This window comes from Acomys minous, assembly GCF_964271855.1.
Source record: "Acomys minous genome assembly, chromosome: 12".
Lineage (NCBI taxonomy): Eukaryota > Metazoa > Chordata > Mammalia > Rodentia > Muridae > Acomys > Acomys minous.
This window is the reverse complement of record NC_140493.1, coordinates 85,512,043-85,525,002: the sequence shown is the minus strand read 5'-3', so window position 1 is coordinate 85,525,002 and position 12,960 is coordinate 85,512,043. Positions and strand designations below refer to the sequence as shown.

Genomic DNA, 12,960 nt, shown 5'->3' with positions numbered 1-12,960 from the left:
CCCCTCTGTCTACTTACTACCTGGCAAGAACAAGGGTGGAGATTGAGGACTAATAGGATTCTTAAGGAAATCCAGCCCCTCACCCAAAGTAGTACTTTATTCAGTCTCACAGGAACTCAGATGGCTCTACTGAAAATGATTTAGAGGAAGGTAAGAAAAGTGTATTTTCTAGGTAGTGAAATAATATTGAACAAGAGAAAGAGGGAGAGGCCCAGTAGACGATGTATAATGTGGTCTGGTGAGATGCCACCCAGTCCATCCCTGGTCACAAGGGTCATAAACCCTCAGAAGTCACCTCAACGTTTGTACTGGAAGATACACAGTCGAGTAAGAGAATTCCCACTGTGTGTGTGTGGAGGGAAATGACCCCAGACTTCCCTTGTCTACTACGTGGATATAACTCATGAAAGTATTAGAGCAACATGTTTTTTTTTTTGTTTTTTGTTTTGTTTTTTTTAAAGCAGGATGGGCCAAGCTCCAAACATGATTTCACATAACAGATTCTCGTTCTGTCTTTAGAGAAGATTGAAATTAAACAGCAGTATTTAGAGTTAGGTCCAAGGTAAAGAAAAGGCAGAAGGGTTTTTTTTAATAGTCAGAATCAGGTCTGATTTGGAGGGTGGGGGACTGGCAAGGCTAAAGGAGGAAACATGAAACCTGTCCTACTCCAAAGCTTCTCAAGTGCCTCTGCTCACAGAGGCAGGCCTCCTCCTGGTAGGCTACCTATGGAGACTTCATGGGAAGTTGGCTCAGCCCCTATTTCTGCAGAGGGAATGCAGGCATGAGGGGGAATGGCAAAGGTTCTACACCCTTGGTCCTTAAATGGCAGGTGCAAGAAAAATGAAGTGGGTGCTGGTCAGTGGGAGGAGCCAAAGGACTGTGGAATAGCTACACAGTTCCCTCCAACCCTAAATTCCTGCACCAAGAAAGATACGTCTTGGAAACGACAGCTCCTCCCAGCACAGGATACTCAGATACAGACTTGGCACAAACCCAGCCCCAAGCATCACCTCAACACCCCGGACTCTCATTTACTCCTTTAAAAAATCAAAACAAACAAACAAACAAACAAACAAAATCCCCACAAGCTGGCACAAGTAGCCTGTGATCAGCACATTCTTAAGGGGAAGTAAGACCTTACTTAATCTCTTGCAGCATTTCTAATACTGTGTTGTTTCTGGGGCTTTTGGGATGGGAGGGCTGTGCCACCGAGTTTCAAAGCACCACACCAGCATCTGGGGAAGGCAGGGGTGGGGGGCGGGGGAGACTTCATCACTCCAGTCTCTCCTGGTATTCCCCAGTCCCGCATCTTCCCGCAGTCTCTTTAAAGTGCCTAGGCTCTGCATCCATTTTGCCAACCAGAAACCACTGAGTTTGGGAACTTTGGAAGCCAGAGGTTGGGAGTGAAGGATGCCAAGGCTCAGATTTCGGCGCCAGAGTTCTCAGCCAGGAAAGCAGTTGAAAATCAACACCCATCTGCCTCCTCTTTTTCAGTCTCCATCTCTTCATCATTCCAGGACGCCGCAAAGATCCTACCCATAGAGGCACACCTACACACACACATACACACACGGATAGGGACACAGAAGCCCGTGCACACACCCTTGGGCTTAGAAGGCTTTTTTGATTCGGATGGCAGCAAAGCCACAGAAGGAAAAAGGGCCATGCCACTGCCTCCCTTCCCGCCCTAAGTCTACAGATGATAAAACCCCACACATTCCAAATATCACCATAGAACACACCACCCGCCCGTGACACCAGCATGTCCCGTACCTGATATGCAGACGATGAAATTGGCTTGAAGAAGAAAAAGCACCTCCCAGACTATTTCCATCCTCTGATTCTCATTCCAGGTGCATCACTCGACGGGAAAACAGGGGGGAAGGGGGGAGCCCGACACTGCACACACATACACACACGCACACACTCTCCAGAGAGCGCACACTCGCGCTCCCACCCGACAGCCGGCCAGGGACAGTCACCCCCAAGATCAATAACGCAGTTTGAATTGTTTCTGCAAATCTCCCCTAGGGCTCTTCGGACGTGCTCCCCAGATGTGCTGACACATGTCCGATGCCTCGTAGCCTCCGAGGTCTCCCCGCTCTCCTGTCTCTGCTTCTTTTACCAGCGGTGGAAACAGCACTTGCGGCGACCGCGGCAGAGGCGGTGGCAGCCACCTGAAACCACCAGCGCTGGGATCTTCCTGCAAAACCGAGACCCCGATCCGCCGAGCGCCACAAGAAGACATAGACAACAGCCCCCCGCCGTGCCGAACTGGGCAGTTCCGGGCTTCTGGCCTCTTCCCCTGTGTTTGCTGAGCCCAGGTAGTCCGCGACAAGTTGCCCTCGAAGTCCGCCCCCCCTTCACCGAGGCATGGTCAGAAGGTGGCTGCTGGCTCCGATCCAACCGGTTTTCCTATTTCCGGAGGGTGGGGTGGGGGGAACAGACGGGGCACACAGAGAAAGAAAGAGAAGCAGAGATTATTTCCCCAAACACCGGTCACCAGCAGCCTCCGATGACCCTCCCTGCTCCCCAAGTCCTCGCGCCGCCTGTAGCCTCCAAGCTGGGTTTTTGGCGATTCTTCCAGGACGCTGAGCCCTAGGCTGGGCTCCCAGGACTGGGGCGCGTCGGGAGGCTCACTGACTCCCCTCGTTGCACGCGCGCTTTCTGTTTTTCTGCGATTTTCCAGAGCTCCCTAGACCCCGCAGATGCCTTGCTTCCATCGCCCGCAACTAGCGTCGCCGCCGAGATTTTCCGCAATGCAACTGCAGGGGTCGTTATTTCCTCGCCTACGGATTCCGAAGCTTTCCCACTTGGAGAGCAGGAGGCGGAGGAGGGCAGGTGGGGGCGGGAGCAGAAGCAGGAGGGGGTTGGAGAAGGCTCGACCAGGTGAGCCTCGGAGCCGCCGCCCGGAGTCCCCACGTCAGCGGGGGCCCCTGGCACCCGGGGGCGGAGGCAAAAGTCCGTCCCGGCTTGGGCGGTGAGGACATATGGAACAGTAGCCGGGCGTCAGCACTTCAGGCCACCTTGGCTGCTGCCTGGGCCGGGACCCCAGGAGCCAGCCTTGGAGCTCCGCCCCGCCCAGCCGCCCGGGTTCCCACACCAGGAGCATAGAGTTTCTTTTCTCTTTAAAATGAACTTCGAGGCTGCTCGTTCCCTACAGAAAAGCCGCGCCGGACTCATTTTGAAAGGACTGTGCTGTGCTCTCTCCCTCTCTCTCTCTGCAGCGGAATTTGAAGGTTTTTTTTTCCTTCCTTTCTTTCTTTCATAATCCATTCCCTGCCCTCTCCTGCTCCCTCCTCCCTCTTTCCCCCTTCCAGCTTGGATGCTAGAAGAAGGCTACTTACCTACAGTTCTCTTTGCAGGTTTCCAGATCAGGTGAAACTCTTGCAGGCAAGTCTCTCCTAACCTCCACTCTAAGTCCGGGTACCAGAGGCCGCCAAGCGCGTTCCTACTAGACCAGCTACGGGAAGACCCGATACCTTCGAAAACCCAGCGTCAGGGGAAACGGGTTTCCCTTCTTATTTGTCATTCACCGTTTTTCTTTAAGGAAGCTCTCAAATGCTTTGGTGGCTTTGCTCGACCCAGGGATACTCTAGGTCGGCGACACTCCGCAGCTTCTAGGGAAGATTTCCCCAGCAAGCCCGCGCGCGCGCGCGCGCACTCTTGCCCAGCGCTCTGCTCTCCGGGGCCCCAGGGGAAGGAGGGGGCGGCGAGAGCACCACCCACCACCCTGGCGAAGCGGGAGCCAGCGGGTCCGCAGAAGGTCTAGCCCAGGAAAAACTGCCAGGGAATGCAGTGCGGTTGCAGGGTAAATGCGAGGAAACCCTGCGCTTCGGACTGTTTCCTAAAAGGGCTAGGAGCAAACAAGGAAGTGAAGGGGGGGGGGGGAGAAAAACTGCAGCAGATTTGTGTGCGTTGACCAAGGCAGGAATGGCTGGTGAAAGCCCCCAGACCTATCTCTTTTAAGGGTGTTAAAGAAGAGGAGAGCAGGGCAGAGGGAATCCCTGGAAAGATCTAGAATTTCTCGAGGAGCTTGTCCGGATACCCAAGTGTGACGTTGGGAGGTTTTGCATAAGCGCGGATGGACACCACACAACAAACACGCGCACAACCCTCAGGGAGTATTTTCTCAGTTTTAAATTTCTGATGCCTAGAAGCCATTTCACTGTAAGCCTCAGTCTAATAAACGTAGAAAGGTTGGGTAAGTGGAAAAAGGAGGAGGTTGGAAAAATAAACGTGTTGTTGATGATCAGCACAGTAGATCCAGAGAAGACAGTGAATGAGGCATCCAGAGCGCGTGGCATCTAAGGGTGCAGCATCAGAGCCAAAGTAGTTACACCAGAGGACTCCCCAGATTCTTGAGCGGAGTCTAGAGAGTCTAGAGAGTCTTTGTGTTGGGAAGTGGGGCGGCATTGGGTAAGGGATGGGGGATGAGAGAGGAAGGAAAGAAAGCTGCTGGCTGACTGCAGGAACCAGAGTGTGTGGTTCTGCAGCCTCCGGGGATCCTAAAAAGGAACCGCTGGCAGACTTGCCTACTCTTTAAGAAGGAGGTGTGGCCGAGGGAATCTTTTTTTTTCTCCTCTGAGATGACAGAGAAGGACTCCAGGTGGCCAACACATTAAAAATCGAGGCTCAGATGAAATAAATCCATGATTTTCCTTTTTAGGTAGAGAACTTTGAGGCTCAGCAGGAAAGACATTGAGACTAGAGAACATTAAAAGAATCAGAGATGGTGAGAATTAGCCCATTTGGGAAACATATGGGGGAGTGTTTGTCTCCGTGCCTTGAAAGTAGACTACATGAAAGGGATTTTTTTTTTTTAAGCGGAGAGAGAAGCAAGCAATTTGCCAAATATGAACTAGGGAGAGTTCAGCACCGCGGACAGCGACCCACCTTCCGTGCTTCCGAGCTGAGTTTCTGCCAGCTGGAGAGCTTTCTCCAAACAAGGTGACTGGGTTTTTATGCCACATTCCATTAATTTATTAACGGATTATGCAAACAGCAAGCAAAGGACTCACGTACATCCAGCGTTGTAGCACAGCGATGCGGTTTTAGAATTGAAAAATCATAATGGGTGTTTCTCTGAAAGCTTAGAGATTATGCCTCCCTCTATATTTTGCCTGAAGACCAACACTAGTACATAACAGTTTCTTCCGATCTTTTCTGCCCAAACCTGCCTTTACCACTGTAAAGGTTGAATGTGTCCTTGTTTACAGTGTATTTAAAAGATAAACTCATGAGAGTAGTTGTTAGTTTAAGAAAGTATGTATTGATTGATTTCATAGACCGTGCTTTGATGAGTCCCTAGCAGGAATCATCTCACTTAGTCATCCTTAACATCCTGTTTTAGTCCATTTATGCCACTTTCACAGAATAACACAGCCCACAAAATTTATAAATAATTTCGTACAATCCTGGAGGCTGGGAGAGGGCCAGGGTTGGGACATTCCATATTTGGAAAAAGGCCTCTTTCTATGCCCTTACAAAATGGGAGATGGAAGAGCAAAACATATTAAACTACTCCCCTTGATCATTCTATGGAGGTAAATCCCTCCATTCATGAAGGCAGAACCATCATGATGCAATCACTCCTCTACAGGCCCGACCTCTCCTATAAGCTCACCGATGAATAAGAAATTCCAACACAAATTTTGGAGGGTACACATTTGGGCCACCGTAGAAGATCCCTGTGTAATAAACATCCTTTAAAACAATCTTGTATCTCAATAGTGTAGAGATTATTGCTGGACAGTACAAACTTTATAACTTCCATACATGCCTTATACCTTCCATACATGCCTTATAACATGAAAAGCATCACTGTGGGGAAAGGTACCAAGTACTAAGGAAGAGTGTAAGTGTTCACAGGACATACATAGAGTCAATCAAAAACAGGATGAAAATGTACTGGTAGATTATGTAATTTCAAAGTTCTTTACATTAAAATCAAGAGAAAGAAAAGAGTATTGGTAGTTGGGAACAGCTTAGAGAATTTCTAAGAAGAAATCCAAAGGCCGGTTCTCTTACATTTGTGACTTGGCAATAAATACAACAGGCCCCTAATGATTTTGGCTCCTTACTAGAGTTTTCCAAAATAAATAACAATAATTTCTCAAATGTTTTCTAGGCTTAATCCATACGTTTTTTTTTTTAAACCGTGAAATCCTCTCATTAAACCCAAGTTAAAAACTGAGTGAGAAAATGTTAGGCAGGAACATTTAAATCAGAATACAGTACTCACTATTATCTTTTATTCACACGTCGATGAAAAAGTAGAATGAAGCCAGAACTTTTATATTCCATACTTTAATTAGCATATTCTCATATTAAAATTTTTAATTATGTGTGTGTATACACACTCATACATGCAAACTTTTTCATATGAATGCAGTGCTCTTGTGGGCCAGAAGAGGGCATCAAGGTCCCCAGAGCTGTAGTTAGAGGTGACTGGGAGCCATTGGCATGGCACCTAGCCATCTGTCCAGCCCCTCATGCTCCTATCTTGATGTCTTTACAAACCTCTCTCCAATACTGTTTTCATCTTACCTCATTCCTATTCCTTTAATTTCTCCATTACACGTTTAGTGCAGGTGTTTTACAAATGGAGCAGAGTTTTAATGAAACCCAACTGGGAAAGACAGTATCAGTTGCCTTGTAGACATCAGAGTAAATACAGGAGAGAATAACACTGATTTTTTTCTTTTTCTTTCTTATTTTTTTAATAATGGCATGCTTCTAAAAAGCAGTCCATATGGAGCTAGAATGTGAAGGCAATCAGGTCTTTTCCTTACTTTTTGCTCTCTTGACTAACCTGCATTCAAGCACAAAGAATTTATCATGTACTTTAGGCTTTACCCTCATCTTTCTCTCTCTCTCTCTCTTTGAGACAATGTCATGCTATTTTGCTCCTGCTGGCCTGAAAGTTACTTCTCTGTGTCCTATCCATGACCTTAAGAAGAATAGTGTCAGGAAGACTTTTGTCCTATTGCAGTGACTGCATTTCTGAGGGCAGTCACAATCAACCGTGAGTGTGGAAAAGAATATTTAGAGCCTACTTTACATAGATAACCATCTATACAAGTGATTTCTTTAGTTTTGGATTTGAGAGAAGCAGTTGGGAAAACATCTTAATTTTATACTCAAATCTTCCTATCTAATGTGCATATAAACATAGAATCCCTGTCAAAAGTTGAAAATACTAAAAGGGAAAAGGTATGTCATATTTTTAATTTAAGAACTCAATAATATTATGATAATGGTTTCATCCAGGCATATTATGAGTTAATATGGTCCCACCCAATAACAGTTTCAGAAAATTCAGGCATGATGGTACGTATTTGCAATCCCAGCATTCTAGAGGTTGAAGCAGTGTTGTTAGTCTGAGGAAAACTTGGGCTGTCTCAGGAAAGAGAACCAGACTCTGGGCAAAGCCTGGACATGAACAAGCTGTTTCTAAAATCTGTATGAAAATACAAAAGACCTAAAATATACAAAGCACATTAAAAATAAAAGCCCAAAAACACCAAAACTACAAGATTCAAGCGATCTGATTTCAAGACATAAAACTATAATAATCAAAACAATGAAGTAGCTGCATCAGGACCGAGAAATAAATCAATGAAACAGAAGAGCAGAGAGTCAGTCCAGGAATAGAATGTCACACATTAATTCAGCTGATTTTCACTGAAGTGCAAAGTCATTTCCTTCGAGAAAGAATGATCGTTTAGGCGTGGTGAGCCGAGGAAGCCCTGAGTGGATGTGTAAGGAGCGGATGAAGCAAATGTGTGTTGTTGGTGTGGATACGGCCTTGTCAAGGACCTATGCCTTGGGCCCACGGGATTTGACAACAGTTTGTCACTGCCCCTGGGAGTAAAGGTCAGAGGGACAGCAAAGTCTTCTTCTGATCTGAGTGCAGATGTTAACCTTGTGTGCAAGTATGAATGTTTACAAATGATTGACCAGGGTGTGCAAAACCTAGCAACTTCGGCCTCTTATATGTTTACAGTCTGGGATTTCTCCTACAGAGACCTCCTACTGAAAATAGGCAACCCCCTCTCCTGTGCTATCTGCAATAAATCATCTGAGGTTCTGGGTTGCTGTGTGGTCCTGTGCCACTCCATCACAGCACATATACTCCACCTGACTCCAGATATTTTTTTTTTTTGCACATTTGTCTGTACGTCTTCTCTTTCTTCATTCCCTCATCACCCCTGTTTAGAGTAAGCCAAGGCTATGAGAATTGGGCATTTAGGGATGGTGTCTTTTTCACATATGCATATCTATAGTATATATTTTGCATCATGTGGAGTGATATGTGTGACAATAACTTTTAAACATATAAAGTAAGAAGGATCTATAAAGAACATAGAGGTGAGACAAAACAAGTGTGTATAGTATGTTTCCATTTATACGAGATTATCAGAAACATACTCTATTCCATAAAAGCATATGCCAGTTGGAATTGGACTCAGAAAACTAGGGAGAGACAAAGAGGGAGAGATTGCAAAAGGAAAACTTAAAAAAAAATAAATGGCATATTTGTTATTTTGACTTTATTAATATATTATGGATATATAAGTATATATGCCAAATTTTCTGGTTATACATCTTAAATACATTCAGTTTGCTTTATGTTCATTATACTTTAACATTATTTATCCAAATTATTCAAAGTTTTGGAAAAGTAAGTAAACATGATAATAATAAACATATTAACAAACTGTTGGTGGATTATGCCTACATTGACTGATTTCACTGTCAGTTAATATAGAGTTACCCAGAAAAAATAATGAAAACTAGAAGAATGGCTGTATAATTTGTAAGGTTTTCTGTAAAGAACTAAACCTGATATCGTGCCTCAGTCTATGTTACTTGTATTAAATTGCTGTGTTCTAATTATCCTTTGGGTTCTATACACCTTTGCGTTATTGACTGGGGTAATTTTTCTTGAAGATGTTTGAAATTACAATGGCAGTGAGACTTGGAAAGAGGCCAGTTTGCTGGAGAGGAATGAAGACTTGAAAGATGAGCTTCGGAGCCGACTGAGCAAAGATTTTGTCCACCTGACTATGAATGTAGGGTTAAGGATTCTCCGTTTCCAGGATGTGTTTGAGGGTGCTGAGAAAACTGCACTCTGGTGCTGAGGTAGGGTGGTGAGGTAAGCAAGGTGTTAGCCTTGCGCTAGGCAGGAAGATGCACTGAAAGGTCCTGATAAATCTGGAATGTAATCCTATGATCTAAGAAGAATCCCATCTAAGAACCAGATAAATGTTAATCTCTGAGTGATGATTACAAAATGCAATACGTTTTGTTAAAATTCCCGCGGCAGCACTTGGGCTGCAGCGATCAGCGTGTCCCAGTAGATCCCAAATATATGCTTATGTGGTGTCAGAAACAGAAGTAACTTCTGATGCTAGCGCCAAATGAAGGGTAGACTCGATAGCGACAAAGGGAAGACTGGTAGCAGAACACAATGCAGGGTGGGCGGTGAAGAAGACCCTCGTGGGGACACAGAGCATGGACTCCTGCAGGGACTCCCCAAGAGCTCACAGGAAGTAAAAGCCTCAAAGACAGGACTAGAGCTCTGTGTTCAGCAAGCCGACTGTGGACATCAAGCTGCGAGTTAGTCTCCTGTTTCTATTATGGCAAATTGCTATAAACTTATTGACTTAAAACAGATGTATTATTTGGGAGTTCACTAAGTCAGGAATCTAAAACTGAGCTACAGGAGGGTGTTCTTTCAGGAAACTCTGTGACTTCTTTTAGTTTTTAGTTCCTCGGCTCAAGGCTCTCCTTCAGAAATGTGTTCACTTCACCCTCTGCTCCTCCAACCTCACATCTTTTCATCCTCTGAGGAGTAGGAGTGGGAGAAGGATTTGGGATACAGATCAGAAGCAGAGGAGTTACATAGCGTGTTGAGCCCCTGAGTTCTATCTCCGGTACAAATAAATAAAATTTCTCAACTTCCACATTTGCAAAATCTGTTTTGCCATGTAAGGCAGCATGGTCCATGTTTCAAGGATTTAGTATGAACATCTTTAAGTGGATATTATTTTGCTCATCATAAGCAGATAGATAGAGGTTTCATGAAGCATGGAAAGTAGAAATGAATGCAGCTGTTTGTGAAATAACAGGAAATGGAAAGCTTAGTGCTTTTCTATCTATATAATACTATGCTTTGTATATATTCTTTTCAATAGTGAGTTCATGCAGGTTCTGGAAACTTTGGTTGAGTCAGTCCATCAATAGAGACAGGAAGTTATTTACAAAGATGAAGCTTGCTTATCTAGAAAAATGCCAGATGCTGAAATGGACATATGCCACCAGAACGTATTATTGCCATCTCTTTGATTAGAGAATTAATGACCTCTGGAACTCATTATATTTCTGGAGGACACTCTCATCTCGTCCCTAATTAAATTTATTATTAATCTATGGTTTTTTTACAAATAAAATAGTAGGAGTTTCATTCATATGAAATACTATGATTTATTTCTGTTTAAATTTTGGGTGATAAATAATGGCCAGAAAATAATACATACTGTGATTGTAATATGTGGGCCTTCTTTTAGGGCATCATTTTTATTTGTTTGTTTTTGAGACAGGGTTTCTCTATGTAGCTTTGGCTGTCCTGGACTTGCTTTGTAGACCAGGCTGGCCTTGAACTCACAGCGACCCGCCTGTAGGGCATCATTTTTGAGGTAATGAAATTCATATTACATTTTTCTTTCTTTCATTATTGTTAATATTTTTCCATTGTTTATCTGGTCAAACTGAAATTGTTACAAAATAGGTAACAATTGTTACTTATTTAAATAAATTTTAAATCATATGCATCCAACCTTGGTCTAGCTCAATCCCCTAATGTATAACTGAGAATAACGAACCATTATTTTTGTTATTACACAATACAGTGGGGTGCTGAAAATCTTTTTGCTTTTGATCATTGTTACTGTGTGTGTATGTGTGTGTGTGTCTTCATATGTCTGTGCTTGTATGTGTTTATGTGTACATGTATGTGAATGTGTGCGCACACACACATTCCCTCTTCCTGAACCAGCTGCAACAATCATCAGGTTGCAGGTATAGATTAATATAGAGGATTTTAGTTTCATAATGGTTCTTAGTTTTAAAGAAAGGCTTTAATTAGGATAACCGTCTGCTCCCATCCTCGGCTTGTATAATTTTGGAGTTAGCAATTAGTGCATTAGGCTTTTAAATTATTTGCTGATTTTTTTTTACATTGCCATTTAATGATTAGCCCAAAATCTACATAGTTTCACTTTTTATTTTGCACCTGAAAGGCAACTTCCTGCTCTCTACTCAGAAATTTCTTCACGCTAGACTGTAGAGCCTTCCGTCTTATCCCATAGACTACAGCCCTATGATCCATCCCCTTCTCTGTCTACTGTTGACCACTGTCCCCCACAACCAAGTGTTTCATTTGAGGTCTTTACTTGAGATCTTGCTTTACTTGCTTGTTTAGGAATTCATGCCTGGTACCATTAATTGGCAAAACAAAACGAAAGAAAATAAAACAAGAAGCCAGAGGTCTGGCTGGGTCATAATTCCTGAGAGAATTTAGCACTGTTATTCTGCTAAGTGACCATAGCATTAACCTTATTCCCTAAATTCTCATCTTTATACACATATGTTACTACATCTTTCAGTCTTCACCAAGGAAATAAATTTTTTTTGTAGTAGATATAGACACTGATACTCACAACTGGCCAACATACAGAAGACAACAGACTATGGAATGCTCAGCTCTAAATGGAATATCTATATTACATAGCCTCCCCTGAGGGTTCAGGAAGTGGAAAGCCTGTAAGAAGTGAATCAAGACAGTATTGGCTGGCCATAACCCATCTGTTGCACACTCAGGAAGTCCCACTCCTATCTGAACTATTAGTATTTGATGGCTCCTGGGGGATAGAAGATCAATTTTCTTCAGAGATGTGTCCTCTGAGAGGTTACACACGTCCAAGTAGATGCTCTTACACTCATCCGCACACAGGTAGCACCGAGTAGACTGAATGGAGGACACAAAGGGCACGTGAAGCCGGGGGAAGTAGTGAGGTGGCATGAGGGGTGTTGGTTAGCTTTCTGTCAAGTTTGCACAAGCTAGTGCCATTTGGGAAAAGACACTCTCAATTGAGAATATGTCTCCATAAGATTACCCTATAGGGAAATCTATGGGGAATTTACCTGATTATTGCTTGTTTAGGGTGGCCCCAGCCCATAGTAGGCTGTGTCAACCCTGGCCAGGTAGTCCTAAGTCGTATAAGAAAACAGTCTGGGCAACTCTCAAGAAGCAAATAAGTAAGCGGCGTTCCTCCATGATTTTTTTTTTTAGTTCCTGCTTTGAGTTCCTGGCCTGACTTCCTTTAGTGAAGGAGTGTGGCCTGAGAATTGTAAGCTGAAAGAGTCTTCACTCCCCAAGCTGGTTTTTGGTCCTAGTGTTTGAGCACAGCACTAGAATCCGTGACTGAGACAGGGAAGGGATTGGATGAGGGAAATGGGTGATCGTAGTGGATTTGATCAAAACGCACTATACAAATGCATCCCAGTATCAAACTGAACCATAAATACAAGGAGTATAAAGATAAACCCCAGCACACCTTAATTAATTAAAAAAAAAATACAGCCCAAATTAAAAAAGGAGCAAACAACTTAAATAGAGTGAAGCAACGTAATGCATATCTTACAAATTTTCTGGGAAGCTGTATTTTTATGAAACTACTTCCATGGAAAACACATGACATTCCAGAAATGTTTCTATGTGTACTTCCTTTCAGGCAGTGTGGAATAATGAAAGCCTTTTGGCTGGATGTTCTTTTAATAGAACATTAAATGCTTTTCTTATCATTTAAAATATTCAGTAAACTAAGCTGTAAAATTTTTCAACCATAAAAAAAAAAAAAGATGTTTCAAGGCCACTTGCTCCACAATTGTACT

General features: G+C 43.7%; 1 protein-coding gene across 2 annotated transcripts in view; it reads right to left on the bottom strand.

Moving 5' to 3' along the window:
- The window catches only part of CA10 (carbonic anhydrase 10), a 498,736-nt gene extending 494,958 nt beyond the window's left edge, over positions 1-3,778 (bottom strand). The window contains exons 1-2 of one of the 2 annotated variants that reach the window (XM_084803345.1): positions 3,348-3,778; positions 1,774-2,415 (exon numbers count right to left, since the gene is read on the bottom strand). In XM_084803345.1, the coding sequence (XP_084659471.1) occupies positions 1,774-1,834 (61 nt within the window). In that variant the 5' untranslated portion in view covers positions 1,835-2,415; positions 3,348-3,778. Of the gene's footprint in view, positions 1-1,773; positions 2,851-3,347 lie in introns of those variants that run through there. The other variant, XM_084803346.1, reaches the window with a different exon arrangement.
- Between the last annotated feature and the right edge of the window lie 9,182 nt (positions 3,779-12,960).